Here is a 26,410-nt window from a genome sequence, read left to right as displayed (position 1 = left end):
AACAAGCAACTCGTAGAAGCGCCTGTCGGAAGCATGCAGATGTTAATACTGGCGCGTGCTTTTTAGTCGCAAACCAAAACTTGTTTCAAGACTAGCAGGGCTAGATCCAGCCCGCCGTTGGCGCTATCATGGTCACTAAAGATAAGCTTAAAGACGGAGCTGGAGCTCACTCAGCATAGTGGGTATTATTCCGTAGGTCACTAGTTAACTCAATAATATTTTAAGTCCGTACACCTCCCGTTAAGATACTCATGATACTCAACCTGTTTCTTTCAAATGATGTAAAATCGAATGTCAGAAGGAATTTGCAGGATGTCGCAGTCAGTTGGGGTTGGGAAAGTCTGGTGGTTATGATGTCAAGACTCCAATTGCAGAGGAAGTTGGTGCAAATGATTTAGTCAGCCGGTGGATGGTGGCCCTGGGCATCCACAGCTGACGACGACACGACAATCATGACGGTGAGAATTGCCACTGCGACTCCACTAGAATCCCTCAGGGACCTTCTAGAGGTTCCATGGTGATTTACTAATATCTACCTGGGCCATCCTGACTGGTTCTTCAAGTCTAGAACCGGGAGGGGCGGAGGGGAAGTGCCCTGGGGCCCGAGCCTTCCGCGCACCTACAGAATGAGGGCATTCCGTGCAAAGTCCTAACTAAGACTCGACAACAGGAGATGTTGCCCAGGTATTTTCATCATCGAAGAGAACATCCGATGCAACCGAACCGGTCTAGTCTTGACCGGACGTACTCATTTGTAGTAGACTCTAGCCTTATCGATAGGAGGCGTAATAGTACAAACCCACCCCCGGATCGCGTGGAAGCAAAAGTGAGCAAATGGAAAAGCAATGCGGCGCTACTCGTCACGTCACGGTCCACCGGTTCGGCTTTGCACTTGCATGACCAGCGATGACCAGAGCCTAAATAATCATGATCAATTATGAACTCTCCCCTCTGCTCTTCTCGCCTCTTTTACTCTCCGTCTTGTCCTCTTTCTCTCGTCCACTTCATACTTCTTCCTACTACTCCCCATCTAACAACTAAACCACTACCTTGCAAACCAACTTATACTACTTACTCTCTCATACTTCCAAACCTACTCTGCCACACTCATAACCACACAGACCCGCAGCTTCAACGTTACTCCCCAACTCTATAATCAATACCCGACTTCACCGCTGCTAAGCCCCACCACTCTTTTGAGTTACGGGCTGCAGACGCAGGCAGTCACTAGTAGGCAATACTATTAAACGCCTACATACATTTATAGGGAATCCCGTTGTCCCTATATATACCTAACTCTCATCCTCCAACTTTGAGAGGCATCCTCATCCCTCCATTTCTCTCCTCCCTTCGTATTTTTACTTCTTCCTCCGGCGTCCAGTTACTATGGCGTCCGCCGTTCTCCCAGTCTGTGCGACCCCATACCGGGCCTCTTACTCCCATCGGTATCCTTCCAACCTGATGGACACGGGCGTTGAAATGGATTCGTATGGATCCTACCAACGCTTCCAATCTCCCTCTCCCAGTCGGCGGTCCTTGAACCGTCAGCGCTCTACGTCATTTCCCTCCGTCTACTATTCGGGCTCTCCGGAGCACCATCCTGTCGAGCCTCGACGGAAGAAGGAGAGTAGTTCTCGGCGCCGTCGTCATGGCAGCCCGTCGAACCCTCAGCCGGCCAGATACTCGAGGAACTCGATGCTGGTCAATCCAGACGTTATTGATCGTCTGGACAGTGCGAGTCTCTGCCAGTACCATCACGAGGGGCCGTACGATGCTGTCTATGCGGAGAGGAACTACCACACCAAGCAGAGCCCCGTCGAGGCAGTCAAAGATTCAACTGCCGAGACCTTGAAGGCGACTCCGAAAGATAAAATTAGGGACTGCATCGATAGTCACCGTCCTCTGGATGGAGTGGCTTATTACCCTCCAGGTCACACAGACATGGAGGGCCGCACCTACGAATACGAGGAGGGGCCGAACATGATGAACGACTATGGAAACTTTATGCGTTGTCCGGGTCAAGTAAGTTTTTGATTTGCTGTGCATTGTTTTGCAACAGGCTCTAACATCCTTCTAGAAATTCACCGATGAGGATTTCAAAAAGGACCCCTTTTACAATGCACCCCACCCCAAGCCATTCGCGTCGCTCCGGAAAGCGCTCAGTATCCGTCGTCGCAAGCGCAGCGGAACTTCTTAAACCAGTTTATTTGGACTTTTTGTATACGGCCGCACTACAACATGCCTTTGCGGTTAGTTCGTCTATAAGACCGCAGTCTCTTTGAGAGAGCTGCGAGAGTTGGTGTTGGGTTTTGTGATGATTTTGGAGCGTTATTTTTCTATATGTATTTTACCATGATTCCCCTGCTACACCGGTCATGACCTCGGTGATTACGGTATGACATGATGTGTCACGCTCGGAGTTGAAGCCTGGAGTATCACGGTGGGAGGCGTTCATGGTTGCCACAACCCCTTTGATGGGTTTGAATTGGGAATATCCATGGTTGTTCTTACTTCTGCTGTCTGACAGTCAAACTTGACGATTCACAATCTGCCACTGCTCAATAAACCTGTAGAGTGCATACAGCGTAGTTATCTGTCCACCATACGGAGCCGCGTTAGCGTAACAATTCATCCAGTGTGTTGTATTGCACTACTAAATATACTACTCATACTCCTATCTGGAACAAGTAATCTGCGAGACATGCATCTGACATGTCCTAGAGCCTGCGGAACCTGTATGACTTCACGTCAAAGCGCATGGCATAGTTACTCGACCTACTAGTAATTATCCCTTATCAGTTTGTATATTGACTCGGCGAAATAAGAAAAGTAACTAAACCGATAAGTGATTTCATTCTGGTAGTTACTAATTGCTTGAGTATCGGGCATCTCATGTACCGTGACCGTAATAGCACTCCATGTCGCTCCTGACGCCCCTTAATCTTACCAACACGGCCATGCGACAGCATGATCTTGATCTCGTTATCCCAACCCGTCAGCTGATGCAAGGACTTGAACGTTGCGAGTTGCGATCGCTGAATAAACCACTATATATTGAAATCCTTGTGAAGTACCGCGCTAATCCCCCAAAATAACAACAAAAAGAACAAAGACAGAAAGTCGATTTGTAACCACTTTCTATAAGATATAGACCCATACATCTAGACTACCGTGGATCATCGCAGTGGGGAGCTGTCTGAAACAAGGGTTTTCTTTTTGGCGGCGATAAGCCGGCGGAGATGGAATTGATTTGATGACTATTGATGACTACTTGCGGATCATGCAACTCCGCGCCACCAAGGACAACTTGTCCACTTCGCAACGGACATTCCTTGAATACTCAAGTCCCCTCGTTCCACCTGCTTCTTTATTCCCATCATTCGTTTTTGCTTCCTTTTGCTGCAGTTGGAACTGCATCACCTCTTGTGCAGGGAAATGTCATTTGGCCTGATCGCGATTGACCGTTGACAATCCAGGCCTCCCTTCCGTCGCTGATCTTCATGTGAAGGACCCTGCTTCTTGGCTTACCTACCATAACCTTCATTGCATAGCTTCACTCTATACACTTTGAATTTTTGTCATACACTCCGATCCTTTCCTCCGTTCTTGTCAACTCGTTTCCGCCGGTCTCCGGCCATCCCAAGATGCGCTCCGCAGCCAAATTTTTCTATCTGGCGGTATTTGCCCTGTCGAGGCTTTCCAATGCCGAGACTGGGCTGCACCATAACCAGGACAAGTGTGCGGTAAGTCGATCCAACGCTCAGGCATGCGCTTTGGCTGCATATTGAAGACCAGACTTGGCTGATCCATTCTCATCTCTACCAGATTGACCCCACTGCCATGGTGTCCGACGCTTGTGTCTCCTACGCCACTATCGATCATTTGAACGATCAAGTCTACACCCTCCTCCAATCCATTACGCAAGATACCGATTTCTTTTCCTACTACCGTCTGAACCTCTTCAACAAAGTCTGTCCGTTCTGGAACGATGCGAATAGCATGTGCGGGAACATCGCATGCTCCGTCAACACAATCGAGTCCGAGGACGATATCCCGTTAACATGGCGCGCGGAGGAGCTGAGTAAACTCGAGGGACCCAAAGCAGGCCATCCGGGCCGCAATCAACGAAAGGAGCGACCTCTTAATCGACCGCTCCAGGGAATGCTAGGTGAAAATGTTAAAGAGAGTTGTGTGGTGGAGTATGATGATGAATGTGACGAACGGGACTACTGTGTTCCCGAAGATGAGGGTGCTAGCGGCAAGGGAGACTATGTCAGTCTCGTTGATAATCCAGAGCGGTTCACGGGGTACGCCGGTATGGGCGCTCACCAGGTTTGGGACGCAATCTATCGGGAGAATTGCTTCCTCAAACCGGTGCCAGAGCTGTCACCGGTGACCCCTCAGCTGGGTGGTCTTCAAGCGGTCAACGATTTCCGTCATGTGCTTCAGCAGGAGCTGAAGCGCCCCGACCTGCTTCCCTTGGACAACGAGTGTCTCGAGAAGCGCGTGTTCCATCGTCTCATCAGTGGAATGCATGCGTCTATCTCGACCCACCTGTGCTGGGATTACCTCAATCAGACGACGGGGCAATGGCATCCTAACCTTCAATGTTTCAAAGATCGCCTCCACGATCACCCGGAGCGCATCTCGAACCTGTACCTCAACTACGCGCTGGTTTCGCGGGCCGTGGCGAAGTTGCAGAAACACCTACACAACTACAACTACTGCGTCAGTGATCCGATCCAGGATGCCATGACTAGGGAGAAGGTCTCCAAGTTGACCTCGACCTTGGCTGATCGCCCTCAAATTTTCGACGAGAACCTCATGTTCCAGGACCCCAGCGCTGCTGGCTTGAAGGAAGACTTCCGCAACCGATTTCGCAATGTCAGTCGCCTGATGGACTGTGTCGGATGCGATAAATGCCGCCTCTGGGGCAAGCTTCAAGTGAATGGGTATGGCACCGCTCTGAAGGTGCTGTTCGAGTACGACGAGACCAAGAATGGCGAGAACCCGTTGCTGCGCCGGACTGAGCTGGTGGCACTGATCAACACCCTTGGTCGCATTTCTCACAGCATTGCGGCGGTCCGGAGTTTCCACCGGGCCATGGATGTGGGCGATGGGGAGGTCTTCACCATTCCCGCAAGCATTGCGTCCAAGGATCGCAGTGGCAAGAAGAAGACCCGACGACTTCTCAAAGACGGTGGCTCGACCTTCTACTACGAGGATGGCGATGATGACAACTTTGTATACATCACCGAGAAGCTTCCGTGGGAGAAGGTCCGAGTACGCCGCGACACGGATACAGCCTGGGACGACATGAAGGCTGAGCTCTCTATGATCGGGGACATTCTCGTCTACGTGCTGAAGAGCTGGGTCAATGCACCGAAGACATTGTAAGTGATGGCGCCCGATAACGTTCACTGTTATTTCTGTATACTGACTAGGCATTGCAGCTTTGAAATCGCCGTCCTGGAAATCGCTCGGGTATGGAACTACTGGCTGGGTCTGCCTGTGCCACCACGGTCCTGGAGGATCCAGCTCCCCAAGCGACCCGCCCCTCCGACACCCCCAACCCATGAGGAGCTTTAGACACTAGAAGTTGGGAGACGTGGAAGATGGCGGTGACTGGGATTCTATTGTATAACTAGCGTCGTGGAGGACTAATCTTTTTCCGATCTGTTTGGGCCGGCGTTGTTGACGATGCCTGTTGGAAAATCGCATCTCGGGAGTTCTGGGAGCATTTAGGCCGCTGTACATTTTCATTTTTTCAAGCAATGGGCCTGAGCATTTGATGGTGATATATTACATTCAGATAATTTGGACAGCAAATATGATATCCCACTCGATAGATAAGTGACTATCTACTAACTATCGGACTAAACCCAAGTAGATGATCGATAAGTGGTAACTAATCATCACCGGGGACTTAACTCGGCAAGCGGGAAGCCTCGGTCCATCGGGACCACATGCGACCTTTTCTCCTCTTTTCTGGCTTTTTCTCCACCGCCTCCATCTCCATCGCCATCCATCGCCTCTCATTCATTCATTCATCCATCACATTCAGTCCATCCAATCCATCCAATCTATCGCCCGGGCTGTCTCTTCTCCCCCTTCCCCTCTCTTCTTCCCCAGACTACTCCCACCCCCAGCCCCCCCTAATCCTTCTTTCGCGCTATTCCCACCGTCTCTCGCTCTCGCTCTCGCTTTGACTGGCCTCCTCTGTGAGGTCCATCTCCATGCGAGATTGCTGAGGTACCAAACCCCTCCCGCATATCCATGGCGTCCGTTTCGCCACCCAAACCGTGGGAGAGGGCAGGCGCTGCTGCTGGTATGTCCACAGCTCTCTTGGAACACAATACAACAATAAATCACTTTTTTACGTCTGTCTGCATACGGGGTAGCTGACATGTCACTCACTTGAAGGGTCTCCTGCTTTGACAACATCATCGGCGGCTACTCCGACCGCCTCATCCGCGATGACGGCCAGTTCGACTACTCCGACCGCGGCCGCCAGCGCCTCGGCCCCCACAGCCACAGCATCCTCGACATCTACTGCTCCCGATTTACCGTCTCGTCCTAATACCTTGAATTCCGTTGTCAATCGCACCGCCTCCAATTATTCTCCCTACTCGGCCTCCCGGTTCGGCGCCAGTCCTTACGGCGGCTACGGAAGCTACTCGTCGCCGTACTCCCGCTTCGGCACCATGGGCTCCATGTACGGAGGCTACGGTGGCATGGGAGGCTATGGCGGCATGTATGGTGGTATGGGAGGCATGGGAGGGATGTACGGCGGGATGCCCGGTGATCCCAACGATCCCAACAGCCTGACGAATTCATTCAGCCAAAGCACTCAAGCTACGTTTCAGATGATCGAGAGTATCGTGGGTGCGTTTGGAGGATTCGCTCAAATGCTGGAGAGCACATACATGGCGACTCACAGCTCCTTCTTTGGTACGTTAATACCTTTGTCTGTGCGTGTTGCTGTCCTCTCACTAACAGTTGTCCAGCCATGGTCTCCGTAGCCGAGCAGTTCGGCAACCTCCGAAACACGCTTGGCTCCGCCCTCGGTATCTTCACCATCATCCGCTGGTTCAAGACCTTGATCGCGAAGATCACCGGTCGTCCCCCGCCGGCTGATGCTACCGCACTCACTCCGTCCGCCTTTGCAGCATTCCTCAGCGGCCGCTCCTCCCCCGCCACCCTGCCGGATGGCACTCCCGCTCCCCCCAAGCCCTCTAAGAAGCCGTTCTTCATGTTCCTTATCGCCGTCTTCGGTCTTCCCTACTTGATGGGCAAGCTGATCAAGGCTCTTGCTCGGTCGCAAGAGGAGCGTCGCCAGCTGATGCTGGGTCCAAATGGGGAGCCCGTGCAGGGCCAGGGTGCACCGCTCGACCCTTCCAAGCTTGACTTCTGCCGTGTGCTCTACGACTACACACCTGAAGCCCAGGAGAGCTCCGGCATCGACCTGGCCGTGAAGAAGGGCGACATCGTCGCTGTCCTTAGTAAATCCGATCCGATGGGTAATGCCTCGGAGTGGTGGCGTTGCCGTGCCCGTGATGGCCGCGTCGGTTATCTGCCCGGGCCGTACCTGGAGACCATCCAGCGCCGCCCGCAACAGCAAGCGATCACCTCGGGCAGCGAAGCTGGCAGTCGCAGCAACTCGATGCAGGCGAGCGCGTCTGAGGAGATCGCCGCGGAGGCTAAGAAGCCCGAACTGAAGGGCAAGATGGGTGATATTTCGCCCGAGAGCTTCCAGAAGAGCGCTTTCTACTCATAACCGTCATCCATCCATTAATCTCCCTCATACACATATCTATAGTATCATAGTTACACTTCCGACGCGCACACTCACCCGCACACCCCAGCTTGACTGCATGCATGCATGCATGTCTGTATGTTACGAACCACGCGAAGCACGTGGCAGGACCTAGGTTGACCGCCTGATGATGACTTATTACCAATACTTTTCTTTTTCTTCTTTTCTTTTCTGTCCCCTATTGTTATTGTCGCCGGATTACCGGATTTGGATTGTCTAGCGTTGGGTACCTGGTATATGGGCATGTTTCCTTTTCCTTTTCTCTACTTTCTTATTCTCTTCGAGGGATTGAGTCATCATTTTCCGGTGCATGTTTGTTTCAGCGCAAAAAAAGAAAGATCTCCTTTACTTTTCTTTCTTTTTTTTTTTTTTTTTTTCTCTCTTACCTATATGGTTATCTCATGCAGCGGGAACGAAATATAGTATATTCATCATCATCATCATCATCATCATCATCATCTACTATCTATCAACTTTACTTTTTTTCACCTTCGGCTTTTTGTAAGAAGTACAATCGACATGTGGCCTACGTACTCACTACCTATCCAATCCAACATACATAGTAAGTTCTTCAATTAGTAAGTTCATGGTACCTAGTTACTACTACGTACATATCCATTCACCGAGAGGGAAAAGCAAGCTCACTCACCTAGTACTAGTACTACTAACTAATTGATACAATTGAAAACAACCAACTGACCCTTTCCCACCAACCAACAATCACCTCAAGTCCAGATAATGCATTCAGTCACTGTAACCTAAGTAGTAGTAATAGTAATCCACCCTATCCATTAACCCAGTAACCAAATATAATAAAAGTAACTAACCAACCACTTTATCTATTGTGACCACCACCCATTTATCCACTGCATTACCTTAATGACCCCATCCATAAAACATACACATACACTCCATTTTAGTCGACAGGCAAAGAAGACGTACAATTCACCAGTTATATGAATAGGTACTAGATAGGAGACCAAAGTATGATATGAAATAAACCATGTAACTAAATACATACATAGTATGTACATACTGTATCAATATTGCGCCACCTGCTAACCTGCTGACTGACCTGCTAGTGATTTTGCATACAGCGCAAGGATGAAAAGACGCTATCTATATGCATTATACATACCTTCTACCGTTACGTTCTGATTCAATGGAGCTACTACTGTCCATTGTCACTTCCTATGACGTTATTGCGGTGGTGGTGGTGGTGGTGGAAAGGAAGAAGGAACTAAAGTAAGCTAGCTAACTAACTACTGGGCAAGACGGGAAGTACGGAGGCTTTAGCTGACTTGACATCATCGTGCAGATCTGAGGCATCCACGGAGTTTAGTCCAAATGGTGCAGGAGGGGGGAAGGAGGAGATTGATTAAATTGGCCTGTTACTAAATAATAATATACGAATCGTTCGATGAATAAATAGGGATCAGGGCATGTGTTCAATTGGTGTAGTTGCTGCCCAATGGCCCAATACGTACTTTTGGCATGCCGTTTACATCATAGAGAGAAGGTACATCTTTGTAATTCCAGTCATAAGTACAGGTGGTAGATGATCTGTAAATATTGAAAATACATCAAGACGAAATTTAGGTAGATAGATGTAGGGAGCTGATGCTTCTAGATTGCGGGAAATCAGTATGACGCCCTCATTTGGGGCCACAGGAGAAACCAAATGAGCTATCGACGTGAAGGGTAATTTGAAATCTCCCCAATGACATTATTAATACCAAAGCCTGTGAGGGAGCAGGCGAGTGAGGATGAGCGAGTAGTTAGTCTATGCAGTGAGTCTGATAGACTGACAGGGACTAAGAGAGCTAGCGTCCGCGGGCTTGAGGATCAGCGAGGGCCTCATCAAGAATCCAAAACCACCGATGCGCTTCGCCCCTCCGATCTGCTGCTATTCATCGACTTTCAGCAGCCCCAGCATTTAGGCCAGGCGCACGCGCTCACTGGTACCAAGTTGTAGGTAGTCGGGCTCGGCTGCCGCATCGGAGACAAATCATCTCACATCAGCCCCTGTTTTCGCCTTCCCATTGGTCATTCTTGGCAGGCCGTGTCTGTAGCGGATATCGTTTCCTGGGCCTGTAGAATCGCTCGCGTTTTGTTCTTTCATGGGCCTTTGCTTTTTCCTTACTGCCAGTCTTCTCCCTTTTCGGGCTATGCTCTTTTGTGATCCCGGTCTTGCTGTCCACGGGCCCTAGCCACTTCAAGAGACCCGAAATAGAAAGATTAATCTATGTTAGTGGTACAGCAGGGTATGGAGGACTTGGCCCATCGGTTGACTTGCTCTAGAAGTAATGGCCCGACCACGACTGCACTACAGCTAAATGCAGGAGCGCTGTTATGTTTCCTATTCGGACTCGTCACGGATCGCTGTTGTCTGTGCTCAACCATGGTAGATAGAGTGATGCACGATCGGATCATATCTTCTGTCACCACTGGATCGACAGCCGTGATGCTAGCATATCAAATTATACTTATTGATCATTTAACAATGACGATCGACAGTCCCGATGATTCTGCATGCTGTCTCGATATTTGGATGCTCTGCTGGTATGATCAAACCAGAAAAGCCAACCCATAAAACAAACTGCAAGGATGACCGGTCTACTGGGTCCTGAAGGGAGACAGCAAGAAGCGGTTGTCTAACCTCGGCGATAGACCAGTGCATGGCTCGCCTTGTGATATAGTGTGACGATCGGAATTGATGACAGATTTGGGAGCCTTCGTATTGAGCCCAAGCACCGTGAGGGCAATTATGCGTTTCACCCCATCGCAGAATGTGCCATGCCACCCTTCTCCATGTTCATCCACTTGGCTCATAGCCAGTATGCTTTGTTGAACCGAGTAGCATGTAATTGAGATATTGAGCGAGAAGTATAGCCGCTGGTCCGATAGAGAACACTTCCGGTCATGCCTTGCATTTGGGAGTGACTCAGATGGAAGGCCGACCGTGGCAACAGTTGAACTCACGGTTGTATCCATACGAGTTGTGGATACCGACCAATTTCCAGATGTGCATAAATGGGGTCCTTCCCTGGATCGCATTCAACGAACTATCATAGTAGGGGCCGAAGAATTCGCCGAGCAAGGTTTGCTGCACTCTCTGAAGGATGTGTAGTAATGAGGTCACTAGAGTCACAAGTCAGACAATGTTTATACCATCAACAGCCAACAACCGCAGATGTCACCGTAAAATACCGCAATCTTCTTTCATCTTAAGGGTGTCTCGCAACCTACATTATACCGATTTCCCAATATATTCAAGCCATGGATGCTCTATATAGTCGGCACTCTGTGAAATAAATGAACGGGAAGAAAAGAAATAAAAAACAAAGGGAAATAAAGTGGAATATTACAGAGGGGACACCAAGTGGAGAAGGAGGCAATCGACTCAACCTGCCAAAGAACAGAATATAGCAGAGTAGAAGGAGGTTGACAGATATCCAAGATCTTTCTTTGTTTTCGTCCAAAGACATTGATGTTCTTCATTTTCCTCCTTCTCACTGCCCGATTGAGCGAGAATGCTGGTCAGAATTGGAGGGCTGGTGGCTGCGATCCTCGGCAGGAACAAATCGGGACATTGATTGATCGAGAGTTCTCGAAAGCTTCAAAAGCTTTTCCTGAAACATCTCGAGGGTCATCCAGCCATCTGGCCCCTGGACCCCGTCAGTCATTGGTTTCGTTATGTCGTTGGTCATAGTTCCGGATGAGACTGATAAAGATCGCGCGCTGCCAATTCCTGGATTACGAACTGGTTCGGGTGGATCGTCATCTGTGTTATCTAGTCAGTGAAATCTTCCACCGTCTCAACTACATGTTGCTTAAAACCAACAAAATACCTGGCCAGGGCACGTAGTAAAGGGAAATCAAGAGAAGGGTAGGGGATCTCACGGAAATGTGACGGTGTTTCTGTTGAAGGTGATAATGTCATTGCTCGTTCCTCTGGCGGTGGGGTAAAATAGCTCATATCGGAGGGAGTTTCTGACGACATGAGTAATTGCAGCACTAGGGGCGGATTGGGAGCATCTTACCTGGTTCGGGGCTTGTTGCCTGGATCGGCTGGACGGGCTGGACGGGCTGGATGATCTGATGGCCCTGAGGACTGTGCGGAGGGTCCTCGCGGGAATTATTGGCCTCCATGTTCGATCCATATCTACGGACAAAGCGTGAGATGCGTTTGGAGTCGACTTCCTGCCCAGCAACACGAAAACCTGTTTGCTTGCCTCGGGCCGCTCGTTTCTGTTGCTTTCGGATCATGACATGGACTTCTTTGGCCTTGATATTCTTGCGGACATGCCATGCAGCCAGGCGATCTTTGTATTGTTTTTCTCTAGAAAGTTTGAATGTCAGGGGAGCCTATAACCAAGCTGATTCGTCCAGGAGTGGGGAAGGGAAGGGAAATAAAAGAAAAAAGCAACATCAATAACAATGACGCACTGTCCTCTTCTTCCGCTTTTGGTGGTTAAAGGAAGAAACAGCATATTGCTGCAGAGAGACAAGCAATGCAAGCCAATAAGTGCGAAGAATGACAAATACGAGGGCGAGTGGGAGAGGCAAGAAACAGGGCAGGAATGGCAAATAAGAGAAATGGAGGCTGTACGATGCAACAAAGTTATAGTCACGCTCCATGATCCTCTTCACATCACGGAGCTTGAGCTGATTGTCTCGGTAGAGACTCTCGATAGCCGTGCGATACTCATTCCAATCTTCTGATTTGCGGGGTCGGAAAACGGTTGATGAAGAGGAGGTTGGAATGGTAGTGATGGAGGAGGTGGTGGAGGTGGTCGTGGTGGACGGCGGCGGAATAGAACCCTCCATCATGAATTAGTCACTGGATATTCCTCGTCAACCATACTCTGAATCGGAGCGGGACGTGCGAATCAGCTAGGCGGAAGCTCGATATCACAGCAGAGATCGGGAAGAGTAGTTGAAAAGAGAGTTAAGGAAAAAGGGTGAGTGGGAAGACGGGAGTTGAAAGTGGAGAGGCTAGATAGATGACTTGAGGAAACTAAGAAGGTCGAAGATAAAAAGGCGAAGTAGGAGGGCGAAGTGGTTATGCAGACAGAAAGCCGTACGGAGAGGAGACGTCGTCAGGAGAGGGGGAGTCGTGTCAGGGTAGCCAGAAAGAGTAGTAAGTAGTAAGTAATTAACTAGACTAGCTAGCAGCGGCGGAGGCTGATGAAGCCAAAGGCAGCAGCAAGAAGCAGCAGCAGCAGTAGGCGCGAAACAGGGTCGCGGTCTTACTAGCAGTTAGCTGGTGGGAGTAGATCGTGTTCTGCGGAGGGCGGGAATTGGTGGTGATATAGTTCGGGGGATTTCAGCGAGACCGAAAGAGTATGTAAGTAAGTAAAGTAAATTAGAAAAAAAGTAGTTGTTAGTTAGTTAGTCTTGTCAGTTCTGTCAAGTCAAGTGCTGTCGAGTTGTCACAGTGTTCGACAACCGCCAGCCAAGGCGATAAAATCAATAGCGATAATCTTAGTCTGGAAAAATCAGTAGAAAGAAAATAAGGAGGAGTAAGTAATGGCGACAGTAATAATAATAAATGATAATACTACCACAGCTAAATAATAATAGCAACCATAACTATTACTCTCTGGTTGCTGATGGGAAAAATAATTAGACTAATTGATGAGGAGCCAGCAGCGGGTTGGTTAGTACTACGGGGTATGCATGTCAGTAAGAGTAATGTACGTTGGCTGACCGGCCATCTGGATCCTTTCCTCCCAACCAAACGATGCCAACAAACAGGAGAAAACAGCTTTGGAATGAAACATTCGGGAAGTAAAGTAAGTCATCAATCTCCTGTCCAATTGGGGAAATAGACGCATTTTTTCAAATTTAACTCTGTTGGTTACAAGTTATGGGCGTATTGTGAGAGGAGAGGGGGGGAAGGAAAGTCAAGAGTATCATAAGAGAAAATACAGAAAACAGAAGGGTATAAAAAAAAAACACAAAACGGAAAGAGGAAATAAATTACATCAAAACAAGTGCTAATTCGGGCCATGAGAAAGTAAACATTGTCAATACCGCAGACCGGAGGCGTCTGGGCAGCAAGTAAGTACTTCCTCTCCACTACTAGGCGAGGATCCCACAGGGCAACCGGGTGGTTCGCCGCTGGGGTAAACCTAGTACGGGCGCTAAATAAAAGTACCGCTGCTGACTGGCAGGGCCAATAGCATCCGCCTACCCTTTGCGGCGACCTGCTGCTGAAAAGCCCGCGGATGTCGCTATCCTGGTTCCCGCGAGCCAATCATGGATTATATGAAGTGGTCCGTGTACTTTTGTCACGTTCTGTCTGACCGGTTCTGTATGGATGTATGAAGTTCCGACAGTTCGCGGTTTGTCGTAATTGTAATAAACCATCAGAATGTGGAATCACAATTATCATCAGCAGCAGCATCATCATCAGGTGGGCAGGCACTAATTTAGGCGTTACGAGGTACCTTGCCTGGGTCAACCTGGTCAACCGCCTCGGAAGCTAAGACCTATTTCCTGAATAGTGCAGGTGTATCGTTAAAACGGAAGGGGGGGGTGATTACATCCTTTTTTCTTCTTGAATTTCGTTTTTATTCCTATTAATTTCTTTTCTTCCCACCCTAAATGTTTTGCAGATGTGATATAGAGGAAGTTTGGGTTACAACGGTATGCCAGCATGAAATGTGGCAGTCGCAAGTCAGGCACTTCTAAATATCTATCTATTACTACTACCTCTTACTATCTATCCCTTTTAAAGAGTGAGGCACTGCTTGGTATACCCGGGTAAATAGCCTGGTCGCCTCCTTCGGGAAAAGGTACCCAGTTGCTCTAGACTCCTGGTACTTACTAACACCTTGGAGAATATTTCCACAATGACGCCATGGATGATTTTTTGCTTCATCCGCAACAAACGCCAAAACTGAAGCTAGTATTCTCACCTCTGCCGGGTATAAAACTGAAAAAAAATAAAAGGTGTAGACGGAAGGTTGAGAACCTGGTTCAATGCGCAAGAGAAAAAAAAAAAGAAAAGAAAAGAAAAGAAAACCGAGACACCTTGAACTGAAGCGCCGAGTTCTTTAGTCTGCGACCCATCCGACGGCCATACTACTTGGGAGTTAAGTGGTCCCTTCATATAAAATATGCGCCATTTCTGCAGGTGCAACAGCTCGAAGGATCCGTCTAGCTCCAACGTATATATCCAAACCCCAGTCATACTTCCGTTGCGTCTCCTAATTACTACTAGTAGACTCCTGACACCAAGGAGCTCGTTCCTCTCAAGCTTGACAGGGGGGGAGGGAGTCGGGGAAGGATGTCTACCTGTTCGCTCAATCATCGCCCCAAGATCTGCTAAAGGTACAGTGAGCATAGAACCCAGTGATCTAGAAAGGGAAAGAGCGATCATGATCATGCCAAATCATCAAGAATGGGCCAATACTCGCCTTAATTTATCTGCCAGCACTGTAAGATCAGGTTGCGGATGAAAAGGCTGCGGCTGCATTCTTTTCCTTCTTTTGCTGACATTTCTTTTTTTTTCCTTTTGGCTTGAGTTGGATTCGTGGATCTTCGGGACGGGACTTCCATACACGCGTCCGTGTGTTGATGAGTGGGCTCATGACCCGATGTGGCAAAGTTGGATCATAGCAAGGATCATAGGATGAGGCCTGAGCTCTCCCAAGCGAAACTTTCATTTCCATGACTGTGGCTTGGACGCTACCTTGATCAGGGGGGGAGGAATTGCCTCGTTTCCGAGAGAGAGAAAAAGGGATCACTCCAATTCCTTCCCTGTTCACATATTGGAAGCAATTCACTGCAGCCATTTCATTATTTCTCCGCCGTGAGAGTCGTCCCAACTCCCATTATCAGGTTTCTTCCTGAGCACAATCTTGGGACGATATTCAACGACAGCTGGAACTTTCGGCCCGTCAAGTTGACGGTTCGGATCGGAGGTCCGCCCGTTTTCCCACCCAAAGTTCTGCCGGGGATGCAAAAATACAACAAGAGCATAGGTACGGTATTTACGACCGGAGCCATTGTATGGACTATCTTCCTTCTTCTTAGTACCTGTCCAAGCTTGCCGAGTCGGCCTGAGCACGACCACTGTGGAATATTATTAAGAAATTTAGTAGCTGGCATTGTTCCAGTCCTTACAGTTTAGAAAAACATTATGGCTGCCTCTACGGGGGACTTAACATGAACAGGCACCGATGCAGTCTGACAAGTGAGTGGGTTGGATCAATGAACTTGTTCTTGTTACTCTAACCGTTTTTTCATTCTGGCTGTCAGGGTTGGGATCGGTTCGATTCAAGTATTGTATGTGCCTCACTAAACCGGCCACTGATCAACTTGGTTTCGCCCTCGTCGACCGGTGCATGGATTCGCCACTAGCACTCTCGGGGAACGATACACTTTCTGTCTTGATCGGTGTCTCACCATCACTTGCTGCGAGCAAATACTCGGCCCATGGGGATCTTCATGATTGATGACATCAGAACAGCCACAGAGGACACGAACCGCGGGAGCACAGACTGCCTAGGGCTCTATACTTAAATGATATAACTACTTGAAGCCATGGCTAGTGGCTTTGTATACCTTACCTTTCTGTACTGGTACAACACCGTGGAAACAGCACCATCTTGCCATTATATTTGCGATCCACCAACCTTGGTGCAGGATAACGATTCAGGCTATTGGAGCCCCGGCGCTGCGCATTACCTTGGAAAATGAACCAGGACATTCAGCAAGGTGCGCCAGTTAGCCAAGGGCTGACAGAGGTCAGCTTAGGTACTTTCGCACTTACCGGGCAAACCTTCTACAACCTTCCACATAGTGCATGTTGTCATCTGGTTCTGATGAGGCCTATTCTGTTTCTCTACTGTGACCCATAGAGCAGAGCGAGCTGAGTCCTGCTGAGCACAGCTGAGGACGACAGAAACTCACTTTCGTGCTCTGGCGTATGCCAGCCAATGTCATTTGAGGATCGCCCATCCTCGTGGGAGGGATCCAGCCAGCCACATTGCACGGTATAAGATATGGTCCGATGAATGGTGGGAGAGATTGTGCTGTATTAATTTGTTGCCCCTGATGGCTCTCGTTCTTGGGGTTGGAGTTTCAATCACCAGCATTCGATCTCAGGTTTCACATGCTGTGTCCGCCAGCAGATCCAAAAGGCCATCCTCGCTTGGGTCAGCACTATCCGTACGTTGCTCAACATGGTGAGGCTAACCTAGTGGGCTCTGCGGAAGAGCCGAACTTTCTAATCCTTCCGTCCAGTATTGTAGGCATCTATGCTTCAACGCCTCGGCGTCCTGCTGGCTGTCGGGCACTCTCTTTGCAGCTGACATAGGATTTACTCAAAATGCTTCCATGCATCGGCACTAGAAGGCTAAGTCCAGTCGATCATCGCCATGCGTCGTCGTCCTGAGAATCAAGTTATCGACCACGACATATCACAACTGATGCCTGATTTTGTTTTTCCTTCGAGGACTAACTCCTTTAAGTTCTAACATATCGAAGCAGCCTGCCCACCAAACCCCCCTTCCTTGTCCCAAAATGCCCGTATCTGTGTTACTTGTGTAAAGATACGCGATACAGTATGATACTCCATCCTAGTAATTCCTGCCTATCAGTGTCGGGAAAATCCATACTAACCCGTTCAAATCCATACCAAAGCAAATTCCACCCATGCCACCCTTTGATAACTATAAGAAAAGAAAAAAAGGAAATAAATAAAGCGCAGATAGACAAGAAAACTAAAAGAAGCAATACCATTTCCCTCGCTGTCTCTTGTTTTCTCCCTCCGCTCGGGAACTCACCCGGCCAAAAGTACCTACCTACATGCAGTGATGAAATAACCCATACCTATCTAGGTAGGTAAGCTGATAGCCGGATAGTAAGTAGTAGTAGTAGCAGCCGTAGTAGTGATAGTAGTAGTTCAGATGCCCTCCTCCACCCCCTCCTCTCTCTCTCTCTCCCTCTCTCCCAATCAAATATATCCTCCGCCCTAAGATTTAGTTCCGCTAGCATCACGTAAGGGCTGAAACACAAAGCACTGCATGCACGACGACAACCTGGACCATTACAATATTACTAGGTAGGTACCAAATGCAAAATGTCCATGTACTATATATGTATGTAAGCATTGAGATACATACATACATACGTACATACATACATACCGCAATACATAACATACATCCATACATCCATACAACCGGAAATGGAACAAGGCAACCACCGGCGGCATGCATACTTGCATCCAATCAATCTATACATAGATAGATAGATAGAATCCTAAGTACAAGTACTACTACTTAGATAAGTATTTACCTACCTACCTACCTAACGGAAGGGAGCAGGTTTTTTTTTATTGCTAACTTACTTCTTTCTCGGGGTAAATAAATGAGTAAGTAGTTCTTGGACGGGTGGTCTATCTGTCTGTCTTTACTAACTGCCAATTTAGGTTGTTTATGGGTGGACCCCCCACCCCCCACATATTTTTTCCGTGTCTTGTTTTGGAAAAGAGAATAGATTGATTATGGATGGGTGGATGGAATGGATGGGTATATAGGGAGGTGATAAGTACTGGGGGTGGTTTGGCAAAAGTACATATGAAGTTCAGAGGGATAAAGGGACCTAGCTTTGGGGGGGGGGATGTTCATATTACAGATTTTTATACATGGTGAGCTATAAACTAAACTACGGGGGGAAGATATAATGATTCTGGTAATTGGTTGTGGATTTTATGGCTGGTACTACTTACTTACTACTCCGTATGTAGTACTTAAGTTGGGGGGGAAGTTGATAGTAAATGGGAGCTGTAAGGTGGTTGTTTTTTCCAGTCTCACTACTAGGTATGTACGTATGTATGTATCTATCTAGTACCGAATCGACTACGGATTTTCAAAACAAGAAACGGAAGGAGAGGGAAGAGAAAAAAGCAGGTGGACGAGAGAAAGAGGAGACGCTAATGTCGCGCCGTGAATAGTGCATCCGTTTCCCGTGCGTGTCGCGCCCGCCAGTCCGTCACTTAGACAATGCGCTAAGGGACATCAATTAGAGGAAGGAAGAGGAAAAAGATGAGGAGGGGAAGAGCGGATGGGGTGGATGGATGGAGACGATGGGCGCTACCACAATCGCCTCCTCCTCTTTTCCTCTCCTCTTCCCTCGTGTGGATTGGCATGGGATGTAGGAGTTATCTAGCGTGGTTTTTTAGGGGTGTGGCCCCCCGGGGGCGGGCCGAAACATTCCCAGCAGTAGGTTATGTTTTCTTTTGTGACGGTTGTAGGATCATCCCTGGGCTATCTGTATGACATTGGAGGGTGAGGGGAGGGGGGAGGGGAGAAGAAGGAGCGAAGAGAAAGAGGAGCGCAGAGGGCGAGATTGAGAAAGTGGGTAAAGACCCAGCGCCATGGATCCGCACAATGTCCGAATGATGGTGGCTGCATCTCTAGGCTGATTTTCCCTTTGTTTCCTTTGTTTTCGCTCCCGCGACGCGGCGTCAACTTTCGTCCATTTGGCCTTTTCGTTCGGACTTGCAGGGAACCTGAGGGTTTGGCGCGCCCGACACGCTGGACCTGCGAAATTGAGATGAAGGCGCTGCAGTCCAATCACGATGCGAGCGCTGCAAATGGCCAGTCTGCGGGTGTCTGTGATCGAAAGAAGCAATGGAGGGTGAAACAGGCAGGAAGGCAGGCAGACGAGTCCAGGCAAGGCAGTCATGTCCGATGGGAAGGGAAGCCATGGCTGGCTCCCATGTGGCCCACTGTCTATCTTGCCTCTCCAAGGATAATCGTACGCAGGAGTCATTCATGAAGCCAATCCTGCATCTCGCTTACAGGATTGAGTGTCTGGTCGTGTCAGATTTCGGAGAGCCCACACACACACCCTCTCTCCTCTCACACACTGCTCCCGACAACTAGAGGACGATCTCCCGTCTCTACCACATTTCACTCAAAGGCATCCGTCAAGGCAGGCTGAACCTTCAGCCAATACCAGCAGGAGACTCAAAGTGACACTTTCCCTGCTTGTCTATCCCTGTCAGGGCCGGTCCACTGGATCCTAGCCGGCTTGTCGAGGAGATCATCGTCCTCTCCCGACACCGCCAGCGTTTTGACGCAAAAACTGGCCACGGAAGAAGACAAAAGAGGCAATACGTAAATAGCAACTACTGCGCGGTATAGTTGATCATATGCTGCTAATTCTCACTGGGACAAGATTGCTGCTGATGGTCATGCTACAACCGCGTGATGCAAGGAAGAGAAAGCATGGTGGACTGAATACATGCTGAAGTGCCATACTGCCAGCTCACACGGCTGATGACCAGATCTTCGCTTTCATCCATTCAAGTTTCAACTGGTCCATCCGGTGAAAGCTATGATGAGCGAAGTACGTTACCCAACATCGGGTTGTGGGCTGCAGGGTCGATGGGAATCAGTCCCATTGATGATCCCAGTGGAAGTAAAGCAGGGCAGGGGGTTGCAGTCTTGTTTAATCCCGCACTGTCGGTCTATACCGGATGACGGCTTCATTTGGTCGTAGGGTTAGACGTAGGCATCCCGGCTTGTTCGCCAGCTGCAACTGCTGCTGCTGCGACGGCAGCAGAATTACTGGAACCCGCGCTAGCAACGTTACTCGCATGCGCCAGCAGGAATTTACAACAGGTCAGGGTGTATTTGCATGCACGGGTCCAAGTTTCGTCGTTCTGGTTGAAGCCAAGCTTGATACTGGCGTCGCCAATCTTGTCGCGCTTGATCTCGTATGGAAGCTTCAATCCGGGCACTGTAGTGTTAGCCTGACCCCGGCGGTTTGAGGGCACAGGCGCCGGCGTCTTCTCCACAAATTCACCTAGTTGACGTAAACATTCCAGAAACGCCACCATGCCTGCATCAAACCGGCGGTGAAGCCAAGGTAGATTTAGGGGCAGCTCGCCCGAGGAGAACAGGTCGAGGACGGTGATCTTGGGCGGTGCGGATGACATCGCATTTGCTCCACTCAGCGCCGACTGAGCCGGGGACGGTCGAGACTGTTCGATCTTCTCTATTCTAGACATAGATCCCATTGGCTTGATCTGGTACCCTTGGAACTGGAAGCCTAACTTGTCGGCGATGGTTGCTAGGAGGAGCGCTGTCTGACCCCAAGCAGCATTGATCTCGGGCCAGTCCACCGATGGGTTAGCCAATCGACCAAGCCGCAACCCGTTGATCGTTCCAAAGTAGCCATCGTGACCGATGCAGAAAGCGTCATTGTACACATTGGTCCTTTGTAATCTTTCAAGCTGGCGAGAGTCATGGTCGTATTTCATATTTAGCGCATCGCGTTCGTTCTGAAAATCGGAGAGGGTCAACGCAAATGAATTGCGATCACGCCAGAACTTTTCCTCTTCAAGATCCAATTGACGGGCTTCCTCCTCCAGGCCGGCGATTTCTTCATCCAAAACTGACTTTTCTGCTTCCAACGCAAGGAGTTCTTCAAAGGCGAGCTTCTCCGCATCCAAGGTCTCCTGTAGCGACTTCTGGGCCGCCTCGAGCTCTTCAGCTGTGGGGACAGAGGAGTTTAGGTTTCGCAAGAATGAGATGTATGCATCCCGCTCCTTTGTGGCATCTGCTAGTCGTTGCTGTAAACCGTCCACGAGCATCTCTGTACATTCGGTGCAAATGGGATGGTCAATGTCGGATCGCGCGGAGATTATATCAAACAGCCGACTTGTTCGTTCGACTTGATCTGCGAATGATGCGTCGTCCGATCCGCGATCATTGGACTGTGTGCTGGCCGGCAGCTTACTGTTCGCGGGATTATCACTGCTAGGACCGGGCATTCCATGTGGCGGCCCAACTTGAGACTCCGTGAGCATCACAAAGGACATGTTACCACTGTCCCCTCGGCCCAGCCTTGGAGGGTTGGTCTGGCTACTGCTTGCCTGGCGGGGAGCTGGAACAGATCTCCGATATACCGGTGATGTAGCATGTTTAGAGGCCCGGTCGTAAAGCTCTCGTCGCTCTTGGGGGTAGGAAGGTCGGGATGATGAATGAGTGCCATGGTCCGGCAGAGATCTACCTGTTGAGCCTGGAGAGTTCGAGATGAGAAATGGTTAATTTCTGGCATGATTCCGTGCAATTAAACAGAGAGAGAGAAGGGAGGAGAGGCCAAAGCTGAAATTAACGTACCGATCAGCAGGTCGAAGGCGGCGGGGTTGAGGGACTCGAGAGAGCCATCCAACTTCAAGGGAGTCCGGCACTTCTGGCAATACATGGCGAAATAATGGAATCAGCCACCCTGGCATTATTATGATCGTGAAGGGGAAATGGTGATTTTGTCTGACGGGAGCCAGGAAGAGATCGAGACGGACGAGAGGGAGCTTTGGGGATGGTCGGCAGGGGATCGCATTTCACGAGACGTCATGCGGCAATCCGTGCGCGGCGCGTGTTTTGGCGTCGTTCTTTCCCCGACCGGCAGTTTCAATGGTTTCTATTCACTCAATGCAGCTCCAGACAATCGGAATGCAAAGTCGGTTGGTCTAAGACTCTGACTGGAAGGTATGCATAGTCCGTGTTACTCTCTTTGAGCTGAGCCTGTTCCGAAGCTTTTGAAATGTGTTTATGTTGTTCCCTAATCATTGAAATGTCTCTCTCTCTCTCTCTCTCTCTGTGCACTCGGGAGTTACTATGTCACTCCCAGTTCCTTTCTCAGTCTGCTCTACCTTGTCTCGTTTCGTCTTTACCTCTATGAATTGGCAGTTCCGCTGCTTTGTCTATTTATACTACCTGTTACTAACTACAAGTGTAAAGAGCTCTCAACAGGCGATGTCACAGCCTTGATCCAAAGACCTTTCGCTCGGTGTTTCCCGCAGAAGCAGCGCTGGAAACCTTCTTCGTCGCTACTCTCCCCGTCCAGCGCACCCAGAATAATTCAGCTACAAATTTAACGAGACAATGGAAAGGCCCGCGAAAAGACCACGCTTCTCCATGGGGCCGGAACCCGAGGAAGAGGTGGACGACATGGACATTCACGAAGCACGTGCGCAGAATGATCTCCGTCTGAAGTCGATCTTCGAAGGCATTTTTGAAAAATACGGCAAGGACTTTACGAACGTTGGCGACGAAATTGATTTACAAACCGGAAATATAATCGTGAACAATGGCCACATCCAGGCCATGGAGGGTGAAGATGATACCGGGGAACAGAATGGTTGGCTGTTTGAGACGGATTTATCTGCACCTCCAAATCCCGATGCGGACAATGTTAGGTTGGGCAGTTCTGCTCATTCTCCTGATGCAGAGGAAATCGGAGGTGATGCTGCAGGAGATGACGGCGGCACGCAATCGCAGCATCCACCGACGTCGATGCCATGGCAAACAGGGCTGGTCCCGGACCAGCCATGGGACGCCATCATGGGCGAAGCAGCCAATGACGACCCGGACACTAACGACGAGAGGTCTAGTGCGGACTCGCTGCTGGATACTGCATTGTGCGTCCAGAATAACCCGGATGGCTCTCGGGGCCGAAAGGTGACGGCAGATGCCACAGGGAAACCGACCATCAAAAAAGCAAATTCTGCGGCTGAAGCATCCGCCCAATCCAAGGAAGTCAAGTTCAGTGAGGCGGTGGAGGCAATATGGCGCGTTCCTGAAATTAGCGGGGACTTTTCTACGCCTACATGGAACAAGTCACGTCCTGCATCTTCTTTTAATACAGTGCGGTCTCAGTCTCCACCGGGATCAGGGTCTATCTGGGCACTTCCTTGGTCCTCTCGACGGGGCTCTGGACAGAAACGCGCAACGAAGCCTCAGAAGTCACCGCAGGGAAGGAAGCATCATTCTAGCCCCGTCGTGTGCGACTGGTCCTTTGCAGAGACGCCGGACGGAGACGAATCCGACGATCCGTTGCAGGAAGACTATGAACCCTCGCCGACGCCCAAACGGGGCGTGGAGATCCGAGGAAAGCGCTCGGAATCACACACCCCAAGCCGTGCGAAAGACCGATGCGAGACTTGCCAGCAATACTTTGGTCGATCAGATTACATTTCCCATTTGAAGGGCCTTCTATCGCAGGCCTCCGATGGCCAACATGATCAGGCAGCCATGCGGAAGCATCTGGCCGCCATAACCAACTCTCATGATTCAGAGAAGCGGGCAGCAGCGACCAGCACTTCCGCCCAAAAGAGTGGGGCTTCCTCTGAAAATATAACGAAAGTAGCGGCGGAGAACACTCCAGACGATCCTGATACGATGACGCCTACGAAGAAACGTGTTCGGACGTACATTAGTCCAGATGAAGCAAGGTTGATTATTGAGATGAGGCAAGTACAGGGGAGAAAGTGGAACGAGATCGTCGAGCGACTTCCACACAAAAACCTGCCCCAACTCCTTAACTGGAATAAAACGCACTGGAGTGAACGCCGAGCGAACCCGCCTCCATTGTCCAGACCGTGGACTAAACAGGAGCGGGAAGAGTTAATCAAAATCAAAGACCAACACAACCTCTCGTGGGCCACCGTCCGTGCAAGACTATCTGGACGCCCAGTTGCGGAGATCGAATTCGAACTATTGCAGCTCTGGAGTGGCGAGGCCGTTTAATGCCCACGAAGAAAGATGATTGGGTGCCCGTGTCAGACTGACAAGGACGGGATGAAGCCGATTCGCGGCAACTGAGTCAGAGTTCGATTCGATTCAGACGTGCAACCAGTCAGTGGGGACGATCGCCTCAAGCACGACTTCTTGCCAGATTCATGCCACGACCCACTAGGGCAAGTCTAGATGACAGGAGGGCCGTAGACAATCGCGCGGTTCTATCTAGCGCGAATGGGAGCCACCGCCACGGTTCGTCCGGGTAAGGCCGAGGGGATCCCAGCTTGTCGGTTTCAGCGGCAACGAGCATGGTTCTGGCCGCCGCCATGTCCGACACTAGCATCAGCTTCATGCATAGCGGGAATAGCATGTTTGGGCTTTGTCGCCCCTGTCCAGGGGTCTTCCCGGAGGCCCATAGATGATTATTTCTGCCTTGTCTTTCTTTGCCCGTGACGAACCCCATGCTTGTCCGCAATGAATCGTAGCTTCTATTGATCCTCTTCCTTTGCGTTCAAAACATCTTCCAGCTTTGTATCCACGGCGCCACCAACATCTCCGGCTTTGGCCCAGAACCTAGAAAGATGTCTCGAACCCGAATCAGACAGCACTGTCACAATCCTGTGACCGGGTCCCAGCTTCATTGCCGTCTTCACGGCCGCGAAGCCTGTGTGATGGGAGATTTAGCATGAGTAACACGGCAAAGGAATTCCTTGGGAGCACTCACAGTTCACGGCACTGCTACTGCCGATGAATATGCCGTCCTTTTCTACAAGCCACCTAGCCATAGCCAAAGCTTGAGCGTCCGTCACTCTGACTGCGTCGTTAACCAGCTCCTTCCCAGCCTCAAAGTTCGCCGTCACACGGTTGATCCCAATTCCTTCAACAATAGTATCGACTTGTCTTCGTCGTCTAGTGCCCTCCCTCTCCTTGTAATCGAACATGACGCCAAAGCGAACACGATTGTACAGTCCACTTCCCTGAGGATCGGCCAGCACTACATGCAAGTTCGGTATCTTTGGCTTCAGGAAGAGCGCCACGCCAGAGATAGTACCCCCAGTCCCAGCGCCCGCGACGAAAGCATCCAGTTTTCCCTCGCATTGCGCATAGATTTCAGGCCCCGTGCCATTGAAGTGTGCCCGCCAATTGGACTCGTTCTCGAACTGGTCAGCGAAGAAACCCCTTCCGTCCGTGTTCGATGCGGTTTGCGCTTGCGCAAGAGCTCGCGCCCGGTTGACGAAGTTATCCTTTTCCACAATGGGTGCGGGTGGTACGCGGTCGACAATGGCGCCTAGTTTAAGGAGGAGATTGGACTTTTCAATCGCTTGGTCGGATGGCATACAGCTAGAGCATATCGTTAGTATGAGAGCTTGTAGCGGGGTTGTAGCAAAGTGGGTGTAGGGCTATGGGAAACGGACATGTGCGCGAGATAGCCTTTCGCACGGGCTAAGGTAGCCAAGGAGATTCCCGTGGAGCCAGAAGTACCCTCGTAGATTGTGTCGCCTGAATGAGGTCTTAAAATTCCGTGTTCTTCGGCCTGCGGGGGGGTTGTAAGAGACAATCCAGAGGGGTAGGGTGGGTTGCGTTACTATTTGAATCATGCTCAGCGCGACGCGATCCTTGGAGCTTTGTCCAGCTCCATTGAGGAACTGCAACATTGTTAGATATACCCCAATTAATTATTGTTGTTGAAGGTGTAATTAAATTGTGGACGATGTAAGAGTGGAATGACGTACTTCGGCCTTGCCCAAAATCTCGCACCCTGTCGCATCGGACAAAGATTTGATTCGAAACAAAGGTGTATTTCCAATGCAGCCCTCAATGCCTTCGACAATGGCGGGAGGGCCTGGTCTCGCGCTCAAGGCATCTTCGGAGGTTGTTGCGGCTGTCTTCGCTTGCGAGCTTGCATGGTAGTAGTCTTTGACGCGGCGCTCTATTTCCGGGTAGACAAGATCCTTGAATCCCAGCGTGAGAAGAACACCAGCGACAAAGGCAGTGCCGATATACAGATGCGAACGGTCATCCATGCTTAGAGGGGATCAAGTAT

The 26,410-nt window shown here is 49.9% G+C and overlaps 9 protein-coding genes across 9 annotated transcripts; 4 read left to right on the top strand and 5 right to left on the bottom strand.

Moving 5' to 3' along the window:
- Nucleotides 1-1,386: 1,386 nt before the first annotated feature.
- AKAW2_70603A (uncharacterized protein) lies at nucleotides 1,387-2,197 on the top strand (the record flags this gene model as incomplete). Its single annotated transcript, XM_041683203.1, has 2 exons — nucleotides 1,387-2,022; nucleotides 2,078-2,197. 2 exons carry the CDS (start codon nucleotides 1,387-1,389, stop codon nucleotides 2,195-2,197), a joined length of 756 nt encoding a protein of 251 aa, XP_041547487.1.
- Nucleotides 2,198-3,644: 1,447 nt separating this feature from the next.
- On the top strand, nucleotides 3,645-5,589 carry ERO1 (ER oxidoreductin; the record flags this gene model as incomplete). Its single annotated transcript, XM_041683202.1, has 3 exons — nucleotides 3,645-3,743; nucleotides 3,826-5,393; nucleotides 5,454-5,589. 3 exons carry the CDS (start codon nucleotides 3,645-3,647, stop codon nucleotides 5,587-5,589), a joined length of 1,803 nt encoding a protein of 600 aa, XP_041547486.1.
- A 687-nt stretch (nucleotides 5,590-6,276) lies between these two features.
- pex13 (peroxin PEX13) lies at nucleotides 6,277-7,777 on the top strand (the record flags this gene model as incomplete). The annotated part of the gene is made up of 3 exons (XM_041683201.1): nucleotides 6,277-6,328; nucleotides 6,424-6,951; nucleotides 7,008-7,777. 3 exons carry the CDS (start codon nucleotides 6,277-6,279, stop codon nucleotides 7,775-7,777), a joined length of 1,350 nt encoding a protein of 449 aa, XP_041547485.1.
- A 3,551-nt stretch (nucleotides 7,778-11,328) lies between these two features.
- Nucleotides 11,329-12,649, bottom strand: AKAW2_70600S (Clr5 domain-containing protein; the record flags this gene model as incomplete). The annotated part of the gene is made up of 4 exons (XM_041683199.1): nucleotides 11,329-11,600; nucleotides 11,720-11,809; nucleotides 11,860-12,158; nucleotides 12,429-12,649. The coding sequence occupies 4 exons, from the start codon at nucleotides 12,647-12,649 to the stop codon at nucleotides 11,329-11,331; spliced, it is 882 nt and encodes a 293-aa protein (XP_041547484.1).
- Nucleotides 12,650-15,270: 2,621 nt separating this feature from the next.
- Nucleotides 15,271-15,621, bottom strand: AKAW2_70599S (uncharacterized protein; the record flags this gene model as incomplete). Its single annotated transcript, XM_041683198.1, has 1 exon — nucleotides 15,271-15,621. One exon carries the CDS (start codon nucleotides 15,619-15,621, stop codon nucleotides 15,271-15,273), a length of 351 nt encoding a protein of 116 aa, XP_041547483.1.
- A 3,680-nt stretch (nucleotides 15,622-19,301) lies between these two features.
- On the bottom strand, nucleotides 19,302-19,613 carry AKAW2_70598S (uncharacterized protein; the record flags this gene model as incomplete). The annotated part of the gene is made up of 1 exon (XM_041683197.1): nucleotides 19,302-19,613. One exon carries the CDS (start codon nucleotides 19,611-19,613, stop codon nucleotides 19,302-19,304), a length of 312 nt encoding a protein of 103 aa, XP_041547482.1.
- Nucleotides 19,614-20,327: 714 nt separating this feature from the next.
- On the bottom strand, nucleotides 20,328-22,051 carry ATG6 (beclin 1; the record flags this gene model as incomplete). Its single annotated transcript, XM_041683196.1, has 2 exons — nucleotides 20,328-21,865; nucleotides 21,967-22,051. The coding sequence occupies 2 exons, from the start codon at nucleotides 22,049-22,051 to the stop codon at nucleotides 20,328-20,330; spliced, it is 1,623 nt and encodes a 540-aa protein (XP_041547481.1).
- A 680-nt stretch (nucleotides 22,052-22,731) lies between these two features.
- AKAW2_70596A (Myb-like DNA-binding domain protein) lies at nucleotides 22,732-24,375 on the top strand (the record flags this gene model as incomplete). Its single annotated transcript, XM_041683195.1, has 1 exon — nucleotides 22,732-24,375. One exon carries the CDS (start codon nucleotides 22,732-22,734, stop codon nucleotides 24,373-24,375), a length of 1,644 nt encoding a protein of 547 aa, XP_041547480.1.
- Nucleotides 24,376-24,854: 479 nt separating this feature from the next.
- On the bottom strand, nucleotides 24,855-26,390 carry AKAW2_70595S (putative cysteine synthase; the record flags this gene model as incomplete). The annotated part of the gene is made up of 5 exons (XM_041683194.1): nucleotides 24,855-25,030; nucleotides 25,091-25,707; nucleotides 25,782-25,900; nucleotides 25,953-26,012; nucleotides 26,100-26,390. The coding sequence occupies 5 exons, from the start codon at nucleotides 26,388-26,390 to the stop codon at nucleotides 24,855-24,857; spliced, it is 1,263 nt and encodes a 420-aa protein (XP_041547479.1).
- Nucleotides 26,391-26,410: the final 20 nt, after the last annotated feature.

Source organism: Aspergillus luchuensis, chromosome 7 (genome assembly GCF_016861625.1).
Source record: "Aspergillus luchuensis IFO 4308 DNA, chromosome 7, nearly complete sequence".
NCBI classification, from domain to species: Eukaryota; Fungi; Ascomycota; class Eurotiomycetes; order Eurotiales; family Aspergillaceae; genus Aspergillus; species Aspergillus luchuensis.
The sequence above is the reverse complement of the archived record's forward strand: the minus strand, read 5'-3'. Positions and strand labels throughout refer to the sequence as shown.